Below are 13389 nucleotides of genomic sequence, written 5' to 3'. Positions count from 1 at the left end.
CAGGTTTTGTTTTTTGTTTTTTTAGAGCTGTGTTGTTTGACCAGATGAATCACAGGCTCTTCAGGGCTTTTACATTCAACACAAGACCTAACCATTGTTTTTAACTAGGAGGCCATATCAGCAGTGAAACATATCGGCTGATTGTGGGATTATTAAAGAAGGCCGTGCTGCAGAATTAAAACATGATTGAATGGAAGTAAAGACTAAAATGACTTTATGGATCTTTATTTTTCAGTTGTACAAATTTGAAAAATACACAAAAGGTTTATTTATGATCTGAGCCAAACTCACCATTTATACACATGTACATTTGTTTACAATCCAGATGACTAGGTTAATTGGATAAAATCACAGATTGAGCCTTTTATAAAAAGCAGCACTCACTGCATAAACATATATATCTGATTATGGAAACAGATAAACAGTAAAACCACTGCGAGTAAGGACTAAGCAATCTGTAGGTGTCTATAGGGAGCCCTTTACTTTGTATGTTGCACACTTTGGTAGATAAGGGTGCAAGATTAAAACTAAAAATAAAAAACATTTTTTAAAAAACCCATGTTGGACAGATTATCACAGCATTTCTAATGTAATAAAGCTCTATCTTTCCCGTTTTAATTTGGCTTCGGATAACATCCTCACCCGCTGTTTGTTTCATTGCCTTTCTTATTTAATCCCTAATTTGTTGCTAGGCTAAATATAACCAATATGCTGCTGTCATTCACCCTGCATGTTGTAGTGTGACTAACATGCCACAGAATCAATTAATTGTGCTCTGGATACTGACAAGACAAACATAAAAATGCTGGTTCTACATTGGGATGTATAGATTCAGAAAATCTACAGAGTGAATATATAACGTGTCATACTCAGGCTGCAGTTACGCAGACACAACCACATGGTGGCACCATAAGACAGCTTTGTTTTATTGCCAAAATCCTTAAAAATGTAGTGGAGACAGCTTTGTAGGCTGCTGCCCACACAGCTGTCGACTCAATAATGATGTGAGGCTTGTTTTACAGCTGGCAAAGTCTTTGGCTGTGTTACTTACTTGTATATACATACATATAGTGCTGTTTTTGTTAAATCTGTCTCTCCTAATCCCCTCATGAAAACATGCCTGTATAACAGCTAGTTTTTTGTTTAAAAAAAAAAAAAAAAGAATTTCTGCATTCTTTTGTCATTTAAAACAATTGACAACAACAAAAAACATTATTTTTAGGGGGAGAATTATCACAATCCTATCTTTGTTTTGTTTTTACAGAATAGTAATTCTGAGTTAAGTATTAGTCCAACAATGCAAGCTGTGAGCAAAGTCATTGTCATGTATAACCTGTAACTGTTTTTTCTACATTTTGGAGGAGGTAAGGAATTTTAATTTAAAGCATCTACATCTCCCAATTGTACTGTACAGCTTTGATTTATAATTGATCAAAGCTTCAAGGCAGTTGTGAAACGGAACCCCTAGACAACAATTCTTCTGCTCCATGGTTTGTATCTAAAACGTCATAAGTGAAATATAGTAGGTATTTTCTGCCCAGACAAGATGAACCACAAAGGCAGCAAACATAATATAAAGTCTAGTGAGAACAAAGGAAGGATGTTACCCAAATCTATGAAAGACTCAACTTCACTATTTCAGTTAAATCTCCAGCTTTTGTACTGCATGTGTCTTTCTTATAAAGATCTAATGAAAGGATTTTTTGTACTGTGCACCTGCTGACATAAAACTGCCAGAGTTTTCCTTCAGGGCTTTGAAGTAGAGGTTTCCACATGAAACACAGTCGCAGAAGCAGTTGCAACAGAGCAGGGAAATTTATTTTCTGTTTAAAAGTGCCTTTACAGTATCCCATGAGGTATACAGTTTTGATGAAATGAGACGAAGTGAGGCTGTCACTGACTGACTGAAAGGATTCAGGTGGAGGACATTGTCGCTGTATGGAGTTACACATACACTGTATGAACACACAATATCATAATCTCAATTTCATGGCACAATCTAATGATAACAGACAAAAAAAAAGACAATGAATCCAGAATAAATGTTTTACATGATAAAATCCTGTCATTCAAAAGTGAGGATTTCATTCACAGTTGTGGTCCTATTTTGCATTTTCTCACGTTCCAACAATCACAACGGCGTGCGGCACCAACTCTATCCCTCAACCCCTCAAAAGCCTGAAGCGCAAACATCTAAACAACCAAATAAAACATCCCTGGTGAGGTTTTCCACTCTCTAAAATTCATCTTTCTATATATTGCTTATATTTTGATGCATTTGTGCAAAAAAAAAAATCTCAGTGACAATTAACATTAACCAAAAAGTAAACCCATACACATGTGGGACATCACTAACTGAGAGGTTTCATGTAAGGAGTGATATTGCACTGCTTTAACAAACAAAAGGTGTTGTACTGTTGCCTGGCAGCTGTCAGTACACCCATGATACAGGCACCCACTGTGGGGTGGAGGTGGCACGCTCCATGGCCTCCTCCACACCTTTTACACTTTCATCCACATCGTTGTTGACGAGAACCACGTCAAAGAAGTGTCCATACGTGGTCAGAATGGCATCCGACTCTTTTTGGATCATCTGCAGGTTTTCCGTCTAGGAGACACAGACACAGACACAGAGGATTAGCAGCTGGTAGCAGATGGACTTTAGTGTTTGAGAATATTTGAGTATGTTCAGATAAAAAGGTACAGTAATGCACCTGGGGAGCCGTGGTAGTTGGAGCGATGAACACGACAAGAGGTGCAAAATCAGCAGTTCGGAGGACTTTCAGGGTCTGTGTTGGAATGGGAAAAAAATAAGACAAGATTAATTCACTGGACTGAAACAGCTTTTTATGATGAGGGCAGAGAAGATTGAAGACATTTATTTTGGATTAACCAATCATGTTGTTGCCTTGTATGTAGAAAAACCTGTTAATGCTAACCTGTGGTTCAACGTCCAGCACAGCAATTTTTTCCTGCTCGTGGATCTTCTGGATGGTCTCGATTTTGGTGCCAAACATATTTCCTTGGAAGCTGCCATACTCGAGCAGCTCATTTCCAGAGATGCACTTGGTCATGGCTTCATTGGAGATGAAATAATATTCCTGTCCGTTCTCCTCGTCCTTACGCTGGGGTCTAGTGGTGTCTGTGCAGGATCAAAATTGAGATTTTTGCCTAAGGACACTTTGGCAACTTTAGCTGCTGCTCTGGCGAGAAAAAGATAAGTGTACTTACGTGGTGCAGGGTAGGAAAATTTCTCTGGGTATTTGGTCAATAGTGCACTTTTGATGTGGCGCCTCCCTACACCAGGTGCCCCTGGAAAGAATTACAATAAAACATTAACCTTGATTACGCTATGTGTAATTTGTTAGAGGTGACAGAGGTAACAAATATGCTAAAATACATGCATTTGAGATATATAAAGATCAAACATAAATGCAAAAACACAGCTCTATGTTCTTTGGAGAACATGCAGCTCAGTAGGAATGATCAAAAATGTCTAACAACACTTTTAAGTATGTGGTACCATAAATAAATAATGTAATGAGGCTAGGAAGCTTACCAATAAGCACAAGTGTTTTCCTCTTAAAAGCAGGGAGCTGAACAACCTCCTCATAAGAAATCACATCCAACTGGTCAAAAACTGCAAAAGACAAGATTCGTTTTTTCAGACTAAATCAAATTACAGCACAACTATAGAGAGACTTTAAGACTCTGGAGATGCACTTACTCGAGCTGTGTTTTGCCAGGTACTTGTCTTTGCACTTCTTTTTCTTTCCGAACGGGCTGCAGGACTGGCTGCCCTCCCTGGCCTTGCTTTTACTTGCCACTCTCCTGCAGGGGAAACAGAGATTTAGGTTAAGCTGGGAACAGTTTGCTCACTTCTGGGCTTGTGAGGTTAAGCTTTTCAGGATTAATCATGAGATAGTTTGACAGAGCTGTTTACCATTCTTGGAGCTCTGGGGAGGGAATCAGCCCAGCAAAGTCGGCAGCGTTGCTCTCCACTCTGCCTTGCCACCAGTTCGGATCCTGCTTGTTGATGATCTGAATGATGTCACCAGTTTGAAACTTCAGACCTGCCTCTTTGCATGGGATGAGGTCATCCTTGTTGGGGTCATAGTCAAACTGGGCCCTCATGTACATCTGCGGGTTAAGAACATGTATGCTGAATTTGAAAGATGGGAAAAGCTAATGATAACCTGAACTCCGTACCATGGTGTTTAATGATCTCCCACCAACTACTGTAGTTCAGATGTAAATACCATCACTCATTCCCAGGTATTTCAGATTATTGTTTCAATTTTAAATATAAATGATAATGGACAACTTATAAAATTCCTTTCTGTAAATATTTCCCTTCCTCTCTCTATAAAAAAAGAAAGAAGATAAAATATAATCCTTTATTCGTTCCACAAAGGGAAATTTACAAATTCACTGTGTCTATTCTAAGAATTGCCCATGATGGTATGCCAGATGTTTGCTGAGCGATTGTTGCACAAGAATCAGACAATTTGAAGAACATGGCTAATACACCAACCATGTCCTTCACTCTGAAAGCTTGAATAGAAATATTTAGCATTTTGTCTCTCTTTAATGACTTTAAGCCATTTAAAATGGGGCTCCTATTGAGTCAAGGTTTAAAACCTCACCATGTGTATTTATCTATGCTGCTTACTCACAATCAAAGCACCTGCTGCACAAAATGTCACTTTAACAGGAACATTGAAGATACAGTATCACGCTTAAAAGATCTACAGGAGCTGAATAAAGTAGTGTGACCTCATGTACATGTTCAGATTCTACAAATATTCAGTGGGAAATCCACACTTCAGCAGAATACACAGGTTCGTGCTATGACCGTGCACAGTAAAATGTGTGCAAATGAGCTATTCCCTCCAGTGATGTCTACATGTGCTGCCAAATCATTTTTTGTCTTATCATATGAACCTACTGAGCAGCTGCAGGACGTTTTGTCCCCCCACACATATTTAAACTTCCTGATGTACAAATCCTGACCACAGTCTGTCACCACAGCAGGACAGCATGTCAGTTCTCCACAGGGTTAATATTGCTATGAGTTAGTAGAGTTCATGAACATTTATGGTTTCCCCAAGTCATTCCAGTGGTGATTCTACATATTAGTAACACCCACTAGGGACTAAAAGTGGGAGCACTGGCGTGGTCTGGGTCACCAAAAATAATGTTCTTTAAGCATCAAAGTATCAACTAAACCTACATATTAATGGACTACAAGCTTTTATGTAAATAGGCTGCCATCACTGGCCACAGTACAGACAGAAGTTAGTACAGTGAATAACTATATTAAAGCAACAGTAACATCACTCAGTTATACTTATCATATTAAAGTTATGCCCACTGTGTTATGTACTAATGTACAGTCTGCTGTTAAATCAATAGCAGTTGATAAGCCATCAACCATTGTTATGCCACAGGAGGCTCGTGACTGGCTGCTGGAGGGAAATGGTGTGTTGTGGCCAGCAGATGGCAGAATGAAACACACTACCAAAGTGTTTCAAGTCAAACTAGCAAAACTAATGTGAGTGATGTTCTTAAAATTTGAACTAATTTCATAGTCACCTGGGTTGTTCATTGACTAACAGAAGATTCACCTAATGAAGAACAAAATGCTAAAAAAAAACAACAACAAAAAAAGACAAAAAAAAGCAAAGCAATCAAGACACCATCCAGCCTGAATGGAAAGCAAAGGCACCACAAGACACAAGACAGAAAGCAAAGTGCATATTCATGTTAATATACCTCACAGGCTCGGGATCGACTCTGCACGTTGGGGATGATCTTCATTGTGACTACTCCATTGGTTTCTTTCTGTATGCAAAGATGTGAAGTAAAAATTAACATTAACTACTGTATCATGCTGAAAAAACATTAGTTAGTTAGGAAAATAAGTTGAATTTATTATTACGTATGAACTCACCAGAATCTTTTGTAGCTGGTCTACAGTTTGGTTTGTTACAGTTTTCCCATTGATTTCTGCTATTTCATCCCCTTCGTGTAGGGACCCTGGGGAGAAGAGAAAACCACAACAAGTGAAGAAACTCCAAATATTCTCCACTGAGTTCTGGCTCAGCCTTTGTATATGCAGTTATTATGGTGCTAATATGTATGAGCTGCTACTGGGATAATATTTATTCTCATGAGAGATTTTTTTGTACAGATTATTATGGAAACACCCAAAACCCAAACCCTTAGAGCACATCTGACATCTTACATGTCTTTAATAAATGTGTTTTGAATATTTTAACTTGAATGGCTTAATTATATGTTTACAGCTCCTGAAATGTACAATAAAATACATATTGACTGAATCACATGGTCTGTCATTGATCAGGACGTGACGTAGATGTCCTCCAGTACACAGATACTCATGCTATGACAGATTTTCTGGGACTGGGACAAACTCTTAACCTTTTGGGTAAAAACAATGTTCTTTCTAACACCAAGCAGTTCAGCTCACCCTCCACACTCACACCCAGAACAAATAAATATGTGATTAATCACCTTGTCTGTGGATCATGCCCCCGTGTAATATTCTGGCCACAGTGCACCTTTGCTTGTCGTTCACCTTCAGAGTGACACCCTACAGGCAAACAATACACATAAAAAAGAGGAATCAGCAACACAAATCTGAATATATATATATATATATATATATATATACTGTATGTGTGTGTGTGTGTGTGTGTGTGTGTGTGTGTGTGTGTGTGTGTGTGTGTGCAGATACTTTACCATTGGCTCTGAAGGATTCTTTTCAAACGCTACTTCTCTCATCTTGGTCAGCTCTGTGCCATTCATGTGTTTAGCAGAGCCGTTGGTATAAACATCAGCCCCCTTATTCTCATAGGTTTGCATAGCTGCCTTTTAAAGAAAGAAAGAAAGAAAGATACAATATTATTTCTTTCATCAAAATTAAATCAACTTTGCACAGCATGGAAAATACAATGCAATATATTTCATCTGGGTCGGCTGGATCATTATCACACTGGTATTTCCAATAACTGCAGTAAGAGCTTTCAGCTCATGTGTGCCAACAGCTATGTTTCATTTGCAGTTTCAACATATGTTCAAGGTTGAAAATTAACCCAGTGTTATAACACCTCATTAACCTCATCCAGTGATCTGGTCCACCAGGTTCATGTGGTCATGGATACCACTAGTATTGTCAGGTCAATGAAAAATGTAAGGAAACCCAATTGTTCTGGGAAAAATCTTACAAATCCATCAAAGTTGGGTGAAGAAATCAAAGGAACACCCGGAGGTTGGTTTTGTGTATTCACATTGTTCTTTTACACCCACATGAACCTAAAGAAGAGTTTAGGGCTGGAAATCTACAGTGTCAACAAAGGTGGTCTCCAGTACAGACCACTGTCAGTGGACAAATCCAGACAATTGGGTTACTTAAACTGTACCAGCACAAGTTAGATACCCTATAATGATTCATGGCAGATTCTGCACTCAGGAACATTATTGAGCAATGTAAGCACATCAAAAGGTTAAGGAATTGGTTACTAAACTAACATGATCACCTGCATCAGCACAAAATTTTGGCAAGAAAATGACTCATCAGCGCTGCTTCAGCAAAAAAATTATTATCTCTCCTCCAGCATCAGCACTACAATAAACCAATAAATATCATTATCACCCTCCTCCACCTCCCCTATAACCTCAGCCCTATGAATCTGCCCATAACAGCAGTTTGGGAAGATGATCTTTGACAAGTGTGTGTGCATGTGTGTGTGCACCCCAACTGTGCCTACACTTCTGGTTAAATACCCATACTCAGCCTATAAGGAAAACATAATGACTCTATCACAAAGTGTCCTCAGTAGCGGGCGAGGACCGTCTGCGTCTAGAGAGGTTTTTTTTTTCTATTTTTCTATTCACAGTTAGAGATGGTGAGTCAGAAGAGTCTGAACGTGGGAGTCATGAGAGAGACGGTTGTTTTTCTGAGCAGCACGATAGTTATCTAGCAGCACTGCTGTTATACGTCCTGTACCAGGGTACCAGGGGGAGGTTTTGGATGGGGTCCCATGATGAGGAGATGAAATTACATCTTCAGAGTAAAGGACTCATGCACAAACAGTATCTACGCTAACATGTCATCACACACTGTCTTCCCTCTCTGATATCCAAAGCTGGTTTACTTGTTATTTGTTATTTGAAGAGCAGATCATTGCATTTTGTTGCTGTGAAAACAAGGATATGAAACTTGTGGATTTGTATGAAGCTTTAAGTCTTGTGACTCCTGTAAGTGAATGTGATAAGCCTGTGTGAAACTGTGTGAAAGGACCAAAAAAACTGGAACAGCAGGGCAGCAGTAACTGTTAAGTCTATATCCACAAACATTAGGTAATGCTTACCTAACAGGACTGAGCAAACGAAAACTGGCAAAGGTCAAATCTAACGGTTTAATATTATCATTTTACACTCATGTGATTAGATTTGCATCAGCACTAAGGCCTTTTTAATTAAACGGGTCTCATCATGGCTCTGACAATGGGCCCTGTTACTCACAAGATAAATACAAAGAGATTAAACAACACATAATTGAAAGGCATTCATCTGGTTTGCCACAATGTGTTCCAATCACTGTTTGACAGTCAACATGTGCTGCTAGAATCAGGGTCAGGAAGCCCTTTCAGAAACTTGAATACCAGCTCTGGGTGGGGAGAAGCAACAGGATAAACAAACAGCTGGTTGAGAGGCAAAATGCATCCAGGAAAGAGCAGAGGGCTTCCTGTTCTGGACATTTGCTCTTTGCTGTATTTGCGGTAGGTTCAGTTGCTCAAACAGACTGTGATAGGTGCATTTCAGAAACACAATCTCTCAACTGGGAGGAGATGATAACTCATCACATTCATTTCTCTTGCTCTGTCCGCTTTGACTGATAGCATTATACTGCAATTCGTCACTGTCTTATTCTCTCTCTTTGCCATTTGGGGTGAAGAATATTAATTATTAATCTTTTATAGCCTGTAGGATTTCGGATGCATCCGCTGCCAACAGGATAAAATTTATCGATCTCTTGAAGGGGCACAATAGGAGATCAATATTTGACCTATATGGAAGTCCAATAAGAAACAGTGTGGATTCAGGTCCTGTGAGACAAACTTCAGGTCTTTAACAGCCTCTTTGAACACAGGCTGAACCTACTTCTATAGATTCACGAAAAGAAAAAAAAAAGTAGGACAACCAGGTGTTTATCTCTGTAGATCTCAGCTGCATGAAACTTGCACTTGTCTGAACTTGTTGGAGCGTTAATATACATCAACAAGGTCTGGGGTAGTGCCAGCAGAAAGGTCTGGCTAAAATAACACGTTGTGTAGCTGTTCTTGGGTTTAAAGTGTTATGCAGTGGGAAATATGTGCATGGATGACTGGTACGGATGAATGTAGGGCTAGTCCACAGTTCTTAAGTCTCAAGTATTTGGAGTGGTCTCCAGAGGATCAGAGCATAACAAGGCAGAACCGGCTCAGTCACTTTACTCACTCTAACTAAACTAAAACATAAAGAAACCATGAGGTACTCTCAATCACCCATGATGGACCTTATACACACTGCGAGATAGTGGACCATGTGACCGCACTTTAAGACAAGTGATTTCACACATCAGCATTGGACAAGACTGTTGCTCAAGGCTATTGAAAAAAAAAAAACTGCTGATATCAGGAGAGGAGTTTCCTCCCTTCACCATTTCCCTCAGTAGCAGTGTGCTGACTTTACAGATTCACTGTGAAGAAGTTCAGCATGAAGATTTCCCTCGGTGTCACTGGCTGCCAAATCCGAGCGCAGAGGTCGTGGAGGATTTAAATTAGGGAGTCACCCTGCTTGTCCCATTGCAAATCAATACAAGTTAAAAGTTTACACTGTTTTAAAGTTTGTGGTTGTCAATATAAGGTGCTGCTTCCCCACCGACTGTTTCACAACATATTCTGGACTTAGTGTGAAAACAAGTTTGTACCAAAAAAGCCTGGTACAGGGTGATGCAGTAAACAACATGCCTGGCTGTCCTCCACTCTCTGTTGACACTAATTCCTCAGCAGCAGCTTCAGCCATGGCTGCAGGCAGAATTACACAGCCCTGCTAAAACTGGACTAACATTAACTTTATTTCCCTTCAGCCTGTCTCCTTCTACATTGCATAACGCTGTCCCAGAAAAAAAGAGGCCCCTTTCATGTTACTGCCACATGTTAACATGATTATTATGGGAATAACACAATGAATCACTTTGTATGGCTCCATCTCTGATTAAATGTAGACCTCCTGACACGTGATACACCATTGTTTCTGTCATATGATTTCTATAGGCAGTTTTTTGCAGAAGTGAAATTGCCAATGCTATGTCTACTGGATTCCACCCTGGTTCCACCAAAGGCTGAGTGAGCAATAAGTGCAGAGGTGACTAACACAAGACTAGAGCTGCAGCTGCTGCTGCTGCTGCTGCTTGGAGAAGAAATGTCTACATATTGCTACACTTCTTTGTTTAACAGATCAACACATGCAGTTGATGTGTGTAGTATTATACAAATAGAACTTGGTCTATTTTTAGATCTTTAGTCGATGGCCAAACAACATGTCATGTGCCTCATCTCTGCTTCCCCGGAAGCAAAAACGAACACAAAAATCTCGGGGTACAAAAACACAAAGGTAGAAATAGCACCATACCTTGTCAGACTTTGGTTTGTTTTGTAGGAGCTGCTCCAGGTACAGATCGGAGAGGGCTGTCCGGACGCTGTTGACAGACTCCAGTATGACGGCAGGTTCGTTTTTATTGGATTTTAACGTCATCTTTCCCTGTTAGCTAGAAAAAAGAAAAAAAAAACCTGTGAACCCGACGTGCCCCCGCTCAAGGTCCGCAAGAGGCTGGGCGAAAAAAAAAATGCTGCGGGAGAGGAAACTGCTGATAAGCAGCCCTGGTGATGAGATAAGTCACTGTCCGAGATAAAAGTCCAAGGTTTTGATCAGCAGCAGGTGAGGTACACGGGATATGTGCGGCGGGGACACCGCTGACAAAGCAAGTAAACATGTAACTGACTGCTGCTCGGAGGGGCAGGCTCATGCTGCCTTCATGTTCACTCTGTGAGCTCCGAAATCTCAGCACTCGACTTGGACTCGAGTTGTTTACCTTTAGGCTACACTCACTTTTTTTTCTCTCTCCTTCGGTCTCTTTTAGGCTTCTTAAGCTACCTAGCTGCTATAGTGCTGTTAGCTTACCACAGGTTTTGTAGTGCAGATCCATTCACTCGTGTCCTACCTGTTATCTTAACAGTGGAAGCAAATCACAGTTTGGTTGTGCTCAATCTTAAATTTTTTTTTTTTTTTTTTGCTTTATTACTCCACATTTCCTATTAGCAAGTCTGCAGCAAAATCTTCTTTCCATTTAGGTTCATAATTTTGCTCTAAGTAACTCAGTTTTATTCACACAGCAGACGAGGAATAATCAAAACAGAAATAAGCCTAGTTCAGATAACAATTTCCCAACAATGAAACACGACCTTGCCCCAACACAGTCGATGATGCACAGGCTCCTGCAGGCGTGCTGTCAGTTTGACCCACACTCCACTTTTCTATAGTAAGCGATCCACTTTTAAAATTCATGGACAAGTGGCATATTTACATATTTTCCGAGAGTTCCTGAATGCATCATTACCGCAGCGTTCTCAGCAGGGCTGCACCGTCAGGCTACAAGGAAGCAAAATAACGGAGTCATACAGCAGCCCACTACAAACGTCCATTACAGACAATGCAGCCAGCTGCAGTAGGATTGTGAGGGGGCTATTGTCAGGAATGTAACAATTAACACTGAGACACATTGAGACATTACTGAGCCAGATGATCACAGCGCTGCAGCATCTAGGCTAGGCTACTTGTGTCTTTTTTTAAGTGCAACATTGTTGACAACAAAGGAGTCTCTATGGATCCATCACAAATATATGAATGTGCAGATAAAAACACTTAAAAACAACGGGGGTGAATTTAATCTGATGATAAATGTGTAGTAGGTATGCTACATTAGATTGATACGCATGTAGCCTAAATATTTCCAACCCCAATGTGTATTTTGCTCACAAGCTGCACTTTCAGCTTCTGAAATAATGTAACAGTTGCAGAAAGAGATTGTTTCAATACAAAGAATAACAGTAATCATCACCTGATTAGAGCAGCTGATCTATGTTTAATTTTAACTGTACAAATCACTTCTGTATCTGTGTAACCTCCTTTTTACATGGATGACAATTTAACACCGAACCAGACACAATCTACCTCTCAGTAGGCTATATAATAATGCTTTATCATGTTATGATATAATATAGGCCTTTCTTTTATTGAGATTTTTGAACTGTTATGAAAACTCAGTGTGCAGTAGGGCTGAGATATACTGTATAAACAGCTGAGCCCATCTGATCTGCATTATGAAGCACGCCGGTACTAAAATAGACTGGTAATCTGGGGAGAGGGGAGAAGATATTCAGCTAGGTGTTCGCATCCAAACAAGCTGCCAGTTTCCAGTGGGGACAAATCTGGGTTTCATCTCTGTAGCTCATGCAAACGGACACAAGATCCAAAAGAAAGCCCTGATCTTGTCTTGAGAATAAAACCAAACTTATGAAGGTATGCACTGCTAAATTCTCATGGTAGAAAAAGTATTTTATGCAGTCAGGTTAACCACACACACAGAGTCACAGTCACAGTTTGATCTGATTTAGCCCCTGGTTACTCTGTTTTATCAGTGTCACATTGCATCATTTGCATTTCATGTCAAATCCAGTTACTCAGTTGCCCTCAGAGATTCCTTGTCAGGGTTTCCTGCAGTAAGGAACTTTATAACACTAATACACTATTACGGTATGTTAAACCTATAAGCTTTAGATAAAAATAACCAACAGACATGTGAGAGGAAACGGGGAAAAAAGTAGAAAATTGAGGAACAGAGGTGAATCATTGAGTTTCAGTTCGTTTGTGGGTCATGATTTTGTTTATGTTGCAATGTCACTTTGACACTTCACTGGGCCGTTATAATAGTAACACCTGTGCTGCTGACAAGTCAAAAAAACTACTTGCTGTGACAAAACACCTACTGTCATCCACTAATTACACTGATCATGAGACAAGAACCGTCAACATTAAGGCAACTGTACTAGCCTGAGGGAAACCCTGCAGTCCCCTGCAGCAGCTCTGCAAACATCTACTCTGCAGTGTCGCACAGTTCAGCTTACTCAGTCGAAATTCAGGTGAACTGGTCTAACCTCTCCTGCTTTGTTTTGTTTCTGGGCAGGATTTAGGACACGGTAAGGGTGCAACAGGGATGGTCTGACCAAACCCAGTCAAAGCTGCTTTGTTTTTTTTGTTTTT

At 40.0% G+C, this 13389-nt stretch overlaps 1 protein-coding gene across 1 annotated transcript; it reads right to left on the bottom strand.

The window, feature by feature from the left end:
- Positions 1–1796: 1796 nt before the first annotated feature.
- On the bottom strand, positions 1797–11056 carry mpp1 (MAGUK p55 scaffold protein 1). The gene is made up of 12 exons (XM_085797513.1): positions 10702–11056; positions 6766–6894; positions 6538–6616; positions 5954–6039; positions 5776–5844; positions 3944–4140; positions 3728–3831; positions 3560–3640; positions 3232–3312; positions 2940–3142; positions 2715–2789; positions 1797–2608 (listed from the first exon to the last, which is right to left on the bottom strand). The coding sequence occupies exons 1-12, from the start codon at positions 10822–10824 to the stop codon at positions 2432–2434; spliced, it is 1404 nt and encodes a 467-aa protein (XP_085653639.1). The 5' UTR covers positions 10825–11056; the 3' UTR covers positions 1797–2431.
- Between the last annotated feature and the right edge of the window lie 2333 nt (positions 11057–13389).

This window comes from Trachurus japonicus, chromosome 14 (assembly GCF_045865225.1).
Source record: "Trachurus japonicus isolate A0001 chromosome 14, Traja_1.0".
NCBI classification, from domain to species: Eukaryota; Metazoa; Chordata; class Actinopteri; order Carangiformes; family Carangidae; genus Trachurus; species Trachurus japonicus.
This window is presented reverse-complemented; position numbering and strand designations above follow the sequence as displayed.